The sequence below is a fragment of the Perognathus longimembris genome, chromosome 2, assembly GCF_023159225.1.
Source record: "Perognathus longimembris pacificus isolate PPM17 chromosome 2, ASM2315922v1, whole genome shotgun sequence".
NCBI lineage: Eukaryota > Metazoa > Chordata > Mammalia > Rodentia > Heteromyidae > Perognathus > Perognathus longimembris.
In genome coordinates this window covers 141,528,254-141,544,378 of record NC_063162.1, presented here as the reverse complement: position 1 = coordinate 141,544,378, position 16,125 = coordinate 141,528,254, and the positions used below count along the sequence as shown (strand labels likewise).

Sequence of the window (16,125 nt, the reverse complement as noted above, 5' to 3'; positions counted from 1 at the left end):
TACATATCTTTAAAAGCCACCTTGAACACTTACCACAGCACTACCTCCAGCTTTTTGGTGGTTGATTGGAAAAAAAGAGTCTCACCAACTTTCTTGCTTGGCTGGTTTTGAACTGTGATTCTGATCTTGGCCTCCTATGCTGGGAGGGTTACAAGTGTTATCCACTGGCACCCAGCTTGACTCATAAATTTTAGTGAAGAATTCTTTAGAGCTTTATAAAAACACATACGATTTAATGCTCAGGATGCATTAAGCAGGAAGATGGTGTCCTATTTCTTATTCTTTCATGAATAAAAGCCTCATCTCTCTAGTCAAAATTAACTTACAGAACTTCCTGGGACTTGATTTCTTTTTCTTTTCCCTTCCTTCCTTCCTTCCTTCCTTCCTTCCTTCCTTCCTTCCTTCCTTCCTTCCTTCCTTCCTTCCTTCCTCCCTCCCTCCCTCCCTCCCTCCCTCCTTTTCTTCTTTCTTGGCCTGGGCACTATCCCTGAGCTTTTATGCTCAGGTTAGCACTCTATCACCTTGAGCCATAGCTCCATTTCCAGTTTTCAAGTGGTTTATTGGACATGAGAGTCTCATAAACTTTCCTTCCCCAAGCTGGCTTCAAACCATGATCCTCAGATCTCAGCCTTCTAAGTAGATGTGAACCACCAGCACCCAGCCTCTTTGTCATTATTTGGAAAGATACTGGCTCCCTTTGCAAGCAATTGGTTCCCTGACACTGGGGCAGCCTTTCTCTTACTCTGCCTCATTCTCAAGGCCTTCCATGATGCCATGTGGAATCATTAGTAGGCCCTTCTAACAAAACAACTCAGACCTGCCATGCCAGACTCCTGGCCAAGAAATGCTGTCCACACCTGCATTATTGGTTGTAAATGACTCTAAAGCATGTTTTCTCTTTAAATTCCAACCTCAGAATTTTACTAAAACTATTCTGCTTAAACCTACTGATGGCTTCTTATTGCTGAGTCTCAAGGGTACCTATTTGAAGTGTTTGATGTTGCTCATTAATTTGAACCCAAATCTCCCTACTTACTCAAATAACCTACTTTTGCTACTTTATTTCCTAGCTCTACACCAGAGCTGTCTTGCAGATCCATATTCGTCTTTCAACCCAGATGTTCTCTTGGGATCTCAAACATAGCACACTGAACAGAATACTTTCCTTAACTTTCTGGTACGGGGGCTTGAACTTAGTGTCTCTTACTTTTGCTTTGTTTTTTCTGCTCAAGGCTGATGCTCTACGTTTGAACCACACCTTCCCTTCCAGATTTTGGTGGTTAATTAGGGAGAAGAGTCTCATGGACTTTTTTTTCTTTTCTTTGCACAGACTGGCTCCAAATCACATTCCTCAGATCTCAGCCTCCTGAGTGGCCAGTAGTACAGGCTGACTCCCCCAGTCCCCAGCTTCATAGAATGTCTTTAAGCCTCGACTGCTGCTGAAAAGTACAGTTGGTAAAAGAACATAAATAAGAATTTTTTGGAGAACTAAATTATATTTAATCTATGTCGGATGCTTAGAATAATACTGTTAGACTAAACCCTAATAGTACATATCACTCATAGAACAGCTTATGAGCTGGTGTTCTTTTTCTTTAAGCCTTATTTATGGGCCAAGGAGCAGAAATCTGGGAGATATGCCGGATTTCTCATCCACACAATAGCATTGCTAAACCCACTGGATGTTTGTCTCCTAAATAATGTCTTTTTTTTTTTTTTGTACTCTTTCTCAGTGTCACAGTTTAGGTCTTTGAAGTATCTCATCTGTGCTCTGCCCCTGTCTCAGGCTCCTGGGTTCAAGCCTCTGCATCCTCCATTCTCTTCATTGCCCTCTGAGCGTTCTCTCAGAAATGTACTCTGATCATGGTCTTAGTCTGAAAGTTCTTAATTCATATGTCTGTAAATATTATTATGTGCAATTGGGTATTTGGACTTCCTAGTCCTAATCAATGGAAACCTTTCTGATCACAACCAAATGACCTTCCTCATTTTGCTAATTCTCAGTGTCTTTGTATCTAAGTTGACTAACACTGCTATCTATACCAGCTTTCTTGTGAATATTATCTCATGGGAGACATTTTCCCATCCTTTACTTTTTTTATTTATTAATTAAATTTTGTTGACAAGGTGTTGTGCAAAAGGGGTACAGTGACATAATAGGGTAGTATGTACATTTCTTGTGATATCTTACACCCTCGTTTTTCTTTTTCTTCCCTAGATCAGATAGGCATATATACAATACCCAGTGTACCAAAAACATATACAGTAGCCACGTGGCATACACCAAAGGAAATTCACCTAGAACTTTAAATATAATGTCAACAATAGAGTTTGCTTATCCTTGTCTTATATGATCATACATACATAGCTTTTGAGCTATTGTGATCCACTGGGAGGTCTAATTTAGACCTTTTTATGTTGAGTAGTTGTTTGGTTTTAGTTACGTAATGTAAGGTCACTGACCCAAACCTGTGGGAAATACCATTTGACAAGAAGTTTATTTGTTTCGCAGACCTGGTCTCTAGTGTCCCCCCATCCTTTACTTTTTTTTTTTTTTTGGCCAGTCCTGGGCCTTGGACTCAGGGCCTGAGCACTGTCCCTGGCTTCTTCCCGCTCAAGGCTAGCACTCTGCCACTTGAGCCACAGCGCCGCTTCTGGCCGTTTTCTATATATGTGGTGCTGGGGAATCGAATCTAGGGCCTCGTGTATCCGAGGCAGGCACTCTTGCCACTAGGCTATATCCCCAGCCCCCCCATCCTTTACTTTTTAACTAGTGAAAAAATAACTTAAAACATTTCTCTTGCTTACAGTGTGTAGTTGAGTCTTATTTGTTTTCTAGTTAGGCAATCTACCTTTCATTGATATATGTAGTCGATTTGTATTTAATGGAATAAATCATGTCATAGTTTAAATATATTTTATTTCTCTTTAGTGCACTTGCTTTAAAGTATTATTCTTGCCTTATGTAATTATCTATTTGAACATTAATAAAAGTTTTTTATAGATATGTCTTTCATTGATATTTCATTACATCCTATATATCTGAATTTCCATATGTAGGCAATCACCCTGTTCATACATGACATTTCAGTATAGTATATATACAAACACATACAGTATAAAATAGCATATGTTACTCCTCTCCTGGTCTGAACAATCTTATTTAAAACTCATTGTGAAGAAACTGTGGTAGCATTAGGTTCTTTCAGCTTTTTTCTAAAGACTGTTTTGATTTATTGTAAATTTTTGAAATATAGCCATTATGGTTTGCTACTTTTCTTCTCTGATATTCCACTGTCTTTTGACTTTCATTTTTTCAGTTGGAAGCCGGTGAAGTCTTGGAAGGGCTTACTCTTTCACTCTGTAATGCACTTCTACTCTTGTTGCACTTAAGCCTTTCTTGTGTTGTCATGATGCTGTTGTTTTTTTTCTTTTTCTTTTATTTTCTACTGTTTCAATATAAAGTGTCTCCAAGGATTATTCTTCTTATCTATCGTGCTTGAGTACTGCTGAGTTTATTGGGTTTTTTTTTTCAAGTTGAGATTGTCATCAATTTGCAATGTCCAAATACCTCTCGTCTCATGTAACTCTCCCTTTTCTATTTCCATTTAATCTCTTTGATTACTTTTCATTGGTGTAAGTATTTGTGAAATTATCCTTGCAATTAAGGCAGTGAATATATCCATCACTTCTGAAAATTTCCCGTGTAGTCTTCTGTAACTTTTCTTTTGTCATATTTCCTCCTCTGCTCCATGCCCCTAAACTCCATATCCAAGTGTATCCTGCTATATTTCTAAATTTATACTTTCTGGAAGTGTTTTGAGTGGGTCCCTTGTATTGTAAATAATTGTTTCAATCTTATTATGATTAGTTTTTGTTATTCTATGTATCAGAAGACACACAGTGCACTCTTTCAGATATAATCACACTTTACTGGATAAAGACTTTCTATAATTTCTTCACTGTCACAAATAATAGGTGTGAAGCAAACTCACTGGGGGACTCCATGCTGGAGATGATTATTTTTTTTAAAAAAAATTATTCATTTTTTGTGTTTATGTGGTACCCAAGGCATCAAAAACCCAGTGCCTCATGCATGCTAGGCAAGCACTCTACTACTAAGCCACAATCTTTACCCTGGAGATGATTCTTCACACCACATCTATACTCCAGTACTAATTTGTATCAGTCCTGCGAGACAAAAAATTTCATACAGCTTTATTGCTCACCAACAGGCAATAAAGAGCAACACAAGTGTGGAACCCATGTCAAGCCAATCTCCAAGGCCCATGGAACCTATGATTCACCTTGTAGTGCCTCTGAGGGACACCTAAAGCTGACTCTTCCCTGGGTTTTATAAATACAAGCAACTGGATGGTCTGGGCTAACATGTTGTAAGACTTCCTGCTCGAGGATGGATAAGGAACAGAGGCTGGGCGATTCTTAACAGTCCTTCTTTATCTCTGATGCTGTGTTACTGGCACATATAACACTTTTTCAAACTTTTCAACCTTTTTTTTTTTTGGCCAGTCCTGGGCCTTGGACTCAGGGCCTGAGCACTGTCCCTGGCTTCTTCCCGCTCAAGGCTAGCACTCTGCCACTTGAGCCACAGCGCCGCTTCTGGCCGTTTTCTGTATATGTGGTGCTGGGGAATCGAACCTAGGGCCTCGTGTATCCGAGGCAGGCACTCTTGCCACTAGGCTATATCCCCAGCCCCTTTTCAACCTTTTTACTCCTCAGTCTTGGCACTTTATTAGTTATTTGGAAAGTATTAAAGAACTTTTTCTCGGAGTTGGTGCTTGATGCTACCCTGAGAAATGTCTGTCTCCTACACAGAGCCAAGGTCAGCCAAATAATACCTATTCTTAAGGTTAAGATGTGTTTGTAGGCACTGCTTGCTTCAGCCAGAGTAATCAATCCACCATACATGTTTTCTTTTCTCTGCTTTAATTTGACCTATTTATTGAAAACATTAGGTAAGGGACATTAATCTGCCAAACACTGTTCTGGACCTTGCAAAAGCACAACACAAAAAATTAGTGTTTTGTCCTTTACCTTTAAGGACTTACTGGTTACTGAAGGAAGATGTGTATACATGTCTGCCTAAACACAAGATATTATATAGACACAAACACAAGCATGGTGACCATCATCCAACCACACCTAGGTATAGTTTGCAGAGGTTAGTACGGAATGTCCTCATTGTAGGCCATTCTCAATGTCTTCTACTCTAACAGAACCTCAGAAGTCTGTGCCTGAAATTGCCAGTAGTTAGCTCTAAAATGGGAAATTACTACCTGGCTGCTATAGCACCAGTATAGTGAGAATCTTTAGTTAGCTTTCTGGTGTCTACCTCCCAGGATAACCTTATTATCCCCTAGATATTTTGTGTATCACAATGACAACCTAATTTTATCTAACTTAGCTTTATTTAACTTTCTATTCAATTTCTTTTGGGGGCTGGTGGGAAAAAAATAACTGTGAAAGAGTCAACTGCTCATAATGACAATCAAAGAGGAGAAATTTAAGAGGTCTGAAGATGTGATGGGCACTAAATCAAATGGCCGAGAGAGCTCATGTTTCTTTCTTTCCATTTTTATACACTACATTTTATGGAATCAATAGCATACCACTTGTGCACTTAGGGGTTGTAAATGCAGAAAGAAGTTTATGGGCATGGGCATGGCACAGTGTCCTCAGATGATAAATATGTGACTACTTTGTCACTGACTGCACTGAGGTAAAGTCATTGGGCTGAACCTTTCAAGGTGATAGTATTTTGCCAAGGAGAGGGATTTGGGGAAGAATTTCAATTGCCCAGGATAGCATGAGTCAAGACCAATTGATTTAAACAATACTTCTGGGTTTAAAGAATCACAAGTTCTTTGTTTTTCTGGCTAACAATGAATACACTGAGTTGGTGAAGGGAGAGGGAAAGAGGCATCTGGGAGGAAGAAAACTTTTGAGCAAGTAGAGACAGACCAGTCTAGAAAGATCAGTGGAGTTCAAGCTAGAAGCAGCTAAAAAGACAACAGGAGGTAGGATGACAACCAGGTGAAGAGGAACCGCACTGCCCCTTTCTCCAGTGACTTGCTCAGTGTCCATTTTATTATGGGTAGACTCTACCCACCTTGCCTTTGTGTTGCTTTAGTACAACTAAAGAGGACCGGGGGTAGAGAGAGGGAAAGAGGGCTGGAGTGCAAGATAATGGAGTAAATACAAGAAGGAAAGGCATTTGGAGGGCTAATGTGGACCAGCCATTGCCTTGTTTACTTTTCATGTTTAATCTCTGCTTCCAAAATGTAGGGATCAGATGGGAAATATGTCTCCAGCTAGGGAAAATAGGCTTAAGAGAAATTAATGTGTTGTTTCACAAAACCCAGATAGTACAGGGAATCTAACTCAGGTCTGAGTTACACCAATACTCTTTCTTGTTCCTCTTGCAGTAGACAACATATTAAAAGCATAAGGAGATAATTAGAAAAATCTAACAGTGAATCTCTAGTTCACCCTGGTTGTAATAAGCTAAAGCAATAAAGGAAAACTACAAATAATCCAAGTCCTTTTGAACCCAATTTCACTCCAAAATAATTGAACAAACACAACCTGCATATCGGAGTCATGTTATAAAAGTAACATCAAATAATATTGATTTCCTTTGATTATTTGTTTCAGATGATGTTTTTCCTTCTTCCTAGATGGGTCTGAGTATTTAGAATTGAACTGGAAGTCAAATGCAATTTTCAAGAAATGTATACACATCATTGTAAAGATTAATGGGGGCAGAGCTGGAAAGGTTATAAGTTTAAAATCAACATGGGTTTTCTATTCTCTTACCATGGCAGAAAATATAAAAGAAGGACTCCTGGGATATTATGTTATAAAATATAAATGGTTGCCATCATTTTTTCTTGAAAAATGCAAACATCACTTAAAACTACAGTTTGTTTAGTTTTAATGTTGAGAATATGGCAGAGATATTGATAAATTTATTATAAAATGGTTAAAACTTCACATTTTGCTGAATTGACAACCAGTGAACCAATGGAAAGGAGAAATTTCTAATGTTGATTAAACCTTGAAAAAAAATAAGTGGATTCAGGGGTTAGAATACTTTGAGTAAGCCAGGTCAGTCAGGAAACCTGAGTGGCTAATCATTGATTTCTATAAGGAATATTAAATGTGGAGATAAATATGGGACCATCCAGTCTCAGAAGAGAATAGTATAGAAGGAAAAGTAATAATTTGGAAGTCAGGATTCAAAATACAGTAAGAAGTGCCATATGTTCCTACCTCTTTCTTAGCTCTGTGCACAAAGCTAGGCATTACCAAACCACGTAAATCATCTTTCTCTAGTCATTCTTCATCATATCACCTCATCATATATTTTTCATAAATTTACCACAATCAGAAATTACTTTATCAATGAATTTGTGTACTTGTCTATTTGTTTGCATGCTATTTGGCAGCTTGCTCACGAAATATATGCATGAGGTCAGAAATTTGGTCTACAGGATTGTAGCTATCACTAAAACAATTGACACCTAAGAGAAACAACTCTTTCCTATAAATACCTTTAAAATAACTAAGTAGGTACATTTTGATAATGTTAAATAAGTTAATATCACCCTATGTAACTATATAAAATTAAGTACCTGAATATAGTAAGTTCTGTAAATATATTTGTTAATTAATTAAATGATTTCTTTCTTGACTGGTAAATCCAAACCAACCTTCCTTAAACTAAATTGAAATGATTACTCCTAAGAAAAGATAGACAATTAATTCTACTAGTATACTAATCAAGATTTTTATTTCCAGTTAATGCTCCATAACTTTCCATAACTAAATTTCTATCTTTAAATTACATTATAGGAAAATCAGAGAAATTAAATCTTTGGCCTTAATTGACCTTTGTCTTATTTTATAGCAAAGAGATCATAAAATAGTTGTCCCTTCCTTATACTTCATAACAGTCTATGCTTCTTGTGGGAGCACAAGGAATGATAACTGGCTTTGCATTATTAAAGTGCAAGTTTCATGAGGACAGGCCCAAATATCTATTCTAGCAATCTTACTGTGGGTCCATGGCGGGCACAGTGTAGGTGCCTCCACTAAGCTTAATGAAATAATGTATTAATTTGGGGAGGAAGGAAATGGGTGAATGGTTTAGGAGATATTCCTAAATCATTATATAGAATCAAAAGGAACGGTTTGAAAGATGGTAGGTAAAGCCAAGGTCCATGGTCAAGAGTTAAGACAAAAATCCAAGAGCAGTTACTTCCTGAGAACCTGAAAGGAAAAGTAGGTGAGACCCATTTGCTAAGAAGCAGAAGACCCACAAGCTACTGATGTCTGAGTGAAAAGGGCAGAAGGAACCTGGAAATATCAGAGAGACCTGAGAAGGAGGAAGCCGCAAACAGCTCCCAAGCATTCACTGTAAACTATGGTGGGCCAATTTGAGAGTAGAAGATTCCTCGCTCAGACTTCTTTCCAGGAAAGGAATTCCCACTGAGGATAAAAGACTGGGAATAAAGATCACTATCAACCAAGAGAGCAACAGCAGAAATAAAACAAAATCTAGACTTAAGTAAAGAGAAGAAATGGAACCAGGGACTCTCAGAAACTTGCCAGTTGATTTGAATCATTATCTAGAAAATAGAATTAATTTTATAAAATTAGAAAAGTATTTGGACATAAACGTGAATGGGAAATGTTTAAAAATAGAAGCCCATACAAAGTAATTATGAAAAAGAATAAGGAGAACAAGGAATGAGCTAATGTCCCTATAAAGAAAGAAAAACTGTTTGCATGTGTTTAAGTAAGAAAAAAACAATTCTCTGTAAAGCATTGTTACAAAATGAGCCAGAAAACTTTAAGGAAATTACATAAAATATTAAAGAATATCATTTTTCATCATTAGAAGATCCAAGAATGAGGTGACAAACTGAAGAATTAGAAATAAAAGAAACATTTTTCAGAAATGAGCACTAAGTAGAAATACAAGTTTAAATAAATGCAAGTAATAGCTAAGATAAATAGAAGAAAACAAGAGCAATTTTCTTAAAAATGAAAAAATACCTTAACAGAGTTGAGATAAACTGGCAAATATTGAAAATAGACAAAGAAAACAGCTCATGATTGTCTGATAATATCAACACATAATAAACAATATCAAGTTATATGTCAGGAAAATTATTGTACTTGAAAGGAAATATTTTGTGGGGAACGTCTCAGCAAAAAATGCCCTTCTATTCAGAAGAAAAGACAATTTTATCATGATTAGACTTTTCAATAGAAATGTTTATGACAAAAGAAAAATATAAGAACATATTTTAGGCAGGAAAGAAGCTTAAAACCAGGACACTTCATTCAGCCATACTGACTGTTAAGAACAGTCAGCAATTCAAGTAATAATATTTTTCACATGCATTTCTAAGGGATGATAGTAGACAGTGCGCTTCAAGCTAACTACCTCGAGACACTGATATAAAGACTAGTGGTGAACCTAACTATATAGCTGTTTCTAGAACTGTAATTAATGGGATTTCTAATGCATATGGTGTGATGGCTAAAACTCTTGATAACAGATAACAGCAAGTATAAAAATGAAGAACAAAAGATATTCCTGGCAAAAATAATTTTAACTGTTGCTAAGATTCATACTTGGAGCCAGGGGCCAGTGGCTCATGCCTATATTCCTAGCTACTAAGGAAGTTGAGATCTAAGGATCATGGTTCAAAGCCTGGGACAGAAAAATCCCAGTGAGACTCTTCTCTAATTACTCACCCAAAGCTGTAAATGGTGCTGTGGCTTAAGGTGGAAGAACACTAGCCTTGAGCAAAAGAGCTCAGAGATAGTGTTCAGGCCCGGAGTTCAAGCCCCACAACTGACAAAAAGATTCATAATTTGTGTTGTATTATTATGAGATTTGCTTAGTGTTCCCAAACTTGCTTATGTAATATAGGATTCCCATCTGAACTCAAAAGTTATACCAGGCATGAGGGCTTTGGGTTGATATTAGGCTCTGGAAAAGTACAAGCAGGCCAGGTATTGTACTAGTTTTGAACCACAATCCTCAGATCTTAGCCTTCTGAGTAGCTCGGATTGTGGTTCAAAACTAGTCCAGGAAGAAAGTCTGTGAGGCTCTTAGCTTCAACTAATCACAAAAATCCAGGAGTGGAGCTGTGGCTCAAGTGGCAGAACACTGGCCTTGAAAGAAAAAGCTCAGGGACAGTATCAAGTGCTGAGTTCAAGCCTCAGGACCAGCCCCCTCCCCCAAAGAAAATATACCAGTAGGCTAAATAAACTTAGTTTATTTCATTCCTTTATATCTCAATCTCTTGTTTTGTGTTATTTGCAATGTGTTTATTTGTTTTATTGGTTTAAATATAATGCTTTTCTTTTTTAATCAATAAAAAGAAGCGATTTGTTCCACTTGGACTTTCCATTGCCCAAGAGAAACAATTTAAAGGAGGAAAGACTTATTTTGGCTTAAGTTTGAGAGGTGATATCCCATTGGTGTCCGGCTCTGCTATTTCTGACCCCTGATGACGCAGAACATTGTGGCAGACATATGTAGGGGAGCAGATCTGTTCATGTCACGGCAGGAAGCAGAGAGAGGCAGCAGGAAGGGCGTTCAGAACAAACAAGTCATCAGTTATGGAGCTGACACTGAACACTCCACTGACCTACTTCCTCCAACGAAAGCCCACCTCCCACACATCGACTTCTCAACAGTCTACTCAGATTTTGGATTTGTCAGTTGGTGAAGACAGAGCCCTCATGATTGAAATACTTCCCCCCCCCCACAAGCCCACCTACTTGCATCAGATGGAGATCAAAGCATTCAATATTGGAGCCTTTTGAGGCACTTCATCTGTTAGTAAGAAAGCTATGGAGCTAACGAATTCTATTCTGGAACTAATAATATATTTCTGAATATTTTGGATTATCCTTAGCTCTATATCTTTAATGATGTAGTTTAGTAGTTAATAGTTATGCAGTTATATAGGAGTTAGTTGTTAAGCTACAACTTCTGAGTCCTATGAAATATTCATACTTGGGAGATGTCAGAAGCAGTTCCAATGGTAGCAATTGGTGAATTCGTTCAAAAGCATGCCCCAAAGTAAATGATACAATTGATCTTTGAGTCAAAGTTTTTTTTCCTCTAAATCCTGTATTAGTCCTTCCAAATAAATCGCCAAGGAACAGTTTCCAGAATTCTTGTCCTGTCCTTTACTCAGATGTCAGCTGCCATCTTAGAAATTTTTGATTTCAGTATGATAGATGTAGGGGAGGATTCCAATGGTGTAACTCCTTCAAATAACTAATTTATAGTTTAACTAAATGAATGCTAGGAAGCTGAAACATACTTTGTCAGAGGGGGAGCGGTCAAGAAGGGACAGACAAATGGAGAGAGAAAGGGAGGCAAATACGGCCATAATATTCAATGTATGTGTGTGCATGAATATGGAAGTAGGAAAATTGATAAGATAGGTGGCTTGGGACAGATGGGAGAGAATGATAAGAGGGGGTAATGTTGATCAAGATGTATTATATTCATAAGCTGACATGTTGAATTGTAACTTCACTATACAATGGCTTAAACATCATTTTAAAAAGTTCTAGATTCCACTCAAATGCTTTAGAAGAGAAAAGCTTTCTTCTTCCAATCTGCTCATTTTCCAGGGAAGAGACTGGAAGTTACTAAATGATTTTTTTTCCCCTTGAATGGAATGATGATAAGACGATAGAAATTATGGAGAGGGGTAAAAGAAAAAAAAATTAGAGACTTTATTCATTACCCAGTGCATCTAAAGACAATGAACATACTTGCATAGAAAATCGATTCATCACATCCTGTCAAACAACAGCTGTTTCTAGAAATTGTCAGGAATTCTGAACATGGCATTAGCTGTTAATATTACAAAATGATGCTACCGGAAAAGGATGCTGCCGGAGTCTACCTCAATTTATGCTTCCCAAATTGTTCCCCTTTCATAGCCCCAGAACCACAAAGTCTTAGGGGAGAATTGTGACATTTTTCTCAGTAAATATGAAATGGCAGAAGGTGCTTATATCAATGGCCACTGTGGAGCAAAGGTAAAGTAATCATCCTACTACTGATCATCAGTATGCATCTTCCGGAAACCCAGCATTCCCACTGTGGGAAATGGAGTCCTTCATGGAGGGAATCTTCCTCCTTGACTTTGACTGATGACACCTTCTTCTATCTGTTTCTAGGATGCAGTTCCAACAACACCAGCAGCAGCGTCGAAAATTTGCAGCTGCCTTCTTGGCATTCATTTTCATCTTGGCAGCTGTGGACACTGCGGAGGCAGGGAAGAAAGAGAAGCCAGGTAGGCAGCAGTGGGAAGAAGCCATGCCTGACAGGAACCTAGCGCCTGCCTTGAGTCCCTCCGTCCTCCTTTCCTGCCTTCCTTTCCTTCTCATGAGTGAGAGGAACCTAAAGTGTCCCCTGATACTCTTCTACCACTGTAAGTCCTGGAGTCCCATTCTACTAGTCAGTACTAGGTAGGAAACACTCGCCAGTCATCAAGTGTAACTATGCAAGAAGGAAGAGTGAAAAGCTCTTCAATGTGGCATAGGACTGTGTTAGACGTTCTCAAGGTAGCCGTTTGTGTACATTACCTCTCTTTCTCAATTATTGTCCTGTAAGATTTTTTTTTCTTAACCCTTACTTCTTACCAAGGAAGAAACTCAAGCCTAGAGGGGACACAGATAAAAGGCCTTCCCTGTGCCCCTTCCACAGTCAAAAGTTGGCCGTGGAGATGACAGTGTCAGTCTCTGAGCCATTCATTTCCGCTATGTCCTTCCATCTATGAGATAGAAGAAGGACCATTCACTTGCGTCTAACATGCCTCGTCTGACCATTGTTTCTTCTCATAGAATGCTTTCTCAGTTTCTAAGCTTTGTTTCTCTCCTTCTCCCTCCTACTCCTACTCGTCCTTTCCCTCTTTATCTCCTAGAAATATGTTACTTCTAAAAGATGTCAGTAAATCATTTAGAATAGTTCTTGGCACATAATAAGAATTCCGTCATTATTTGTCCCAACCTTTCCCTCTGTTTACTTCCTCTTCTCTTGATCATTCATTGATCTGGTCCTTAGGCTGACACCTCACATCCTGCTATGTGTATTAGACAACACAGACAGAGGGAAAGAGCACCAGCCCGATCATGCCCGTTTCTGCTTGTATCCTTGCAGAGAAGAAGGCTAAGAAGTCGGATTGTGGAGAATGGCAGTGGAGTGTATGTGTGCCCACGAGTGGGGATTGCGGGCTGGGTACCCGGGAGGGCTCGCGGACTGGAGCTGAGTGCAAGCAAACCATGAAGACCCAGAGATGCAAGATCCCTTGCAACTGGAAAAAGCAGTTTGGAGGTGAGTTTCGCCCTACTGTCCTTTTGATTGGCTAGCCTTCTTTGCAACAATTCTGGAGTATTCCTGCCAATTAACTTCTCGAGGCCTAGCACTGTTTATTTTATATGTTTTTTTTTGGCTAGTCCTGGGCCTTGGACTCAGGGCCTGAGCACTGTCCCTGGCTTCTTCCCGCTCAAGGCTAGCACTCCGCCACTTGAGCCACAGCGCCGCTTCTGGCCGTTTTCTGTATATGTGGTGCTGGGGAATCGAACCCAGGGCCTCGTGTATCCGAGGCAGGCACTCTTGCCACTAGGCTATATCCCCAGCCCGTGTTTATTTTAAATGAATGCATTTAACAGATCCAAGGTGGTAGGGCATCTTGCCTCAGTCCAGGTTCCTCATCTACTTAGTGACATTTGGATCAAGTAATCATTTCACATAGCACATCGTAGGGGATATAGCAATCTCCTTCACCTCTACCCCTACCGGTAGTGAAAACTGAGAATGTCTGCAGACATTTCCTGTCAAATGTTTCCTGAGGGTTAAACTCATCCTTGGGTTTTTCTCTGACCTTGGGTCTTGAACTCTGGGCCTGGGCACTCTAGCTGGGATTTTTTTTTTTTGTTGTTCAAGGCTAGTGCTCTAGGACTTGACCGCAGCTCCATGTCTGGCTTTTTTTTTGTGTGGCTAATTGGAGATAAAAGTCTCATGGATTTTCGTGGGCTGTCTTAGAATGACAATCCTCAGATCTCAGCCTCCTGAGTAGCTAAGATAGCAGGTGTGAGTCACCAGCACTCAGCACAATCACCTTTAAGAAAGCACTGCTTTCTAGGGACATAGAATGTGTCCTTGAATCCTTCCACTGATTCGATTAGTTTTCCTTCTCTTTTCTTCTTGTAGTTCTACATTTATTTTCCCTTTCCTCTTTCTCATTTTTTTTCCATCTCTGCTTTATTCTTAGGCTCTCTCCCTTTTTTGATTCCTTCATATTTTTCTACACAGGTTCATAGATTTCCTTATTGAATCCAACAGGGCTGATACCAGATGGTTTTCCTAGATTTTTCTCCCACTCACAATAGTCAGCCTCATGTTTGTCTGCTCTATCTACTTGAGGCAGTCTATCAACCGTGTCAACTTTAACCCAATAGCAAACTCCCAAGTAACGTTCCCCTTTCACATTCCAGGCTTTATTGTTTGCCTTTCTTGGTCATACAGGGACACCAGGTCCCATATGCACTTGCTATGTTTGATGAGAATGTGCGGGGGCTGTAGGTGAGTAGAGAAGTCAAGGACTGTGCACATGTATCTGTTTCTCCCTCTGGAGTCCTATAAAAGCACCATAGAGTTTATATACATTAGGTCCTAAATTGTATCCATGTGGGCACTTTCAAGACTTAGTTATGAAAAGTTTATGAGACATGTTTGTTATGTGTAGAGAACATAAAGAATTCTCAAAGCTTAATAGTAAAAATATTCTCATATATTAACAAGTGAATGAAAGAGACTACAAAATACATTAATAGCTGTTTCACCACAAAGAATATATATACCAACTATGAGTTTAACATGCAACCCAGGAATGATTGTGAATTTATTCCAGAGAAAGGAAAATTTGTTTTCCAAACACCACATACATGAATATACAGAGCCATTTTTTATTTGTTTCAAACAACCTTTGGAAATAGTCTAGATGTCCTTCATCTGATGAATGCTTAAATAAACGGTGCTATATTCCATACAATGGAATACTACTCAACCATAAGAAGAATCTATTTTCTGAAACCTGTAACTAATATGGATAAGCCAGGAAACTGTGCTAAGTAAAATAATAATAATAATAATAATAATAATAATAATTCCCAAAAGTTTACTTAGTGTTTGATTCCATTTGCATGCTATTTTAAGATGGTGGAATTCTAGAACTGAGAAATGGATGTGTGGTTTCTAGGGACCCAAGCAATGGGAAGAATATGGCCATAAAAGACGATTGATGGGGCCTCTGGTGTAAGAAAGTGTTCTGTATATCAGTGGTGATAACCATATGACAAAACTACACAGAACCAGATATACATGGCATCACACAAGCTAGTGTATATAAAACTGATAAAACTGTTGGTATGAGACCAGGTCAATTTCACAGCTTTCTGATTGAACTACACTTAGGCAAGGTATCACAACTGGAGAAAATGGAGGGAAATAGGAAACCCTATTATTATTTCTCCTAAGTGCCTGCAAATCTACAATTATTGAACACAGTAAATTCTAAACAGATGTATGCCTTTCATTATCACGGCACTACAATAAGATCCCTCTAAAATTTTCTGTCTGATTCTACCCTACCTTTAGCTGAGTGCAAATACCAGTTCCAGGCCTGGGGAGAATGTGATCTGAACACAGCCCTGAAGACCAGAACTGGCAACCTGAAGCGAGCACTCCACAACGCCGACTGCCAGAAGACTGTCACCATCTCTAAGCCCTGTGGCAAACTGACCAAGCCCAAACCTCAAGGTAGGTCCTTGGCATCATACCACCCATTCATGAATTGGAAGACTCAAGCTAGATCCTTTTATATGGAAACTCAGGTTTTTCTAGATGGAAATGTTAGCTGTATTGCTTTCAGACCACGATTGGAAACTTAACCACATAGGAACCATCATAAGAGGGTTTTTCAGCAGGACAGTATGAATTTCCCTCTGCATATCTGGGGATATTTATGCAATCCATTACTACCCAAGAAACCACAT

The 16,125-nt window shown here is 38.8% G+C and overlaps 1 protein-coding gene across 1 annotated transcript in view; it reads left to right on the top strand.

Moving 5' to 3' along the window:
• Ptn (pleiotrophin) overlaps window positions 1–16,125 on the top strand; it is an 88,654-nt gene that overhangs the window by 52,336 nt on the left and 20,193 nt on the right. The window contains exons 2-4 of the mRNA XM_048337952.1: window positions 12,247–12,362; window positions 13,229–13,402; window positions 15,728–15,889. Of these exons, the coding sequence (XP_048193909.1) occupies window positions 12,248–12,362; window positions 13,229–13,402; window positions 15,728–15,889 (451 nt within the window). The 5' untranslated portion in view covers window position 12,247. The remainder of the gene's footprint in view (window positions 1–12,246; window positions 12,363–13,228; window positions 13,403–15,727; window positions 15,890–16,125) is intronic.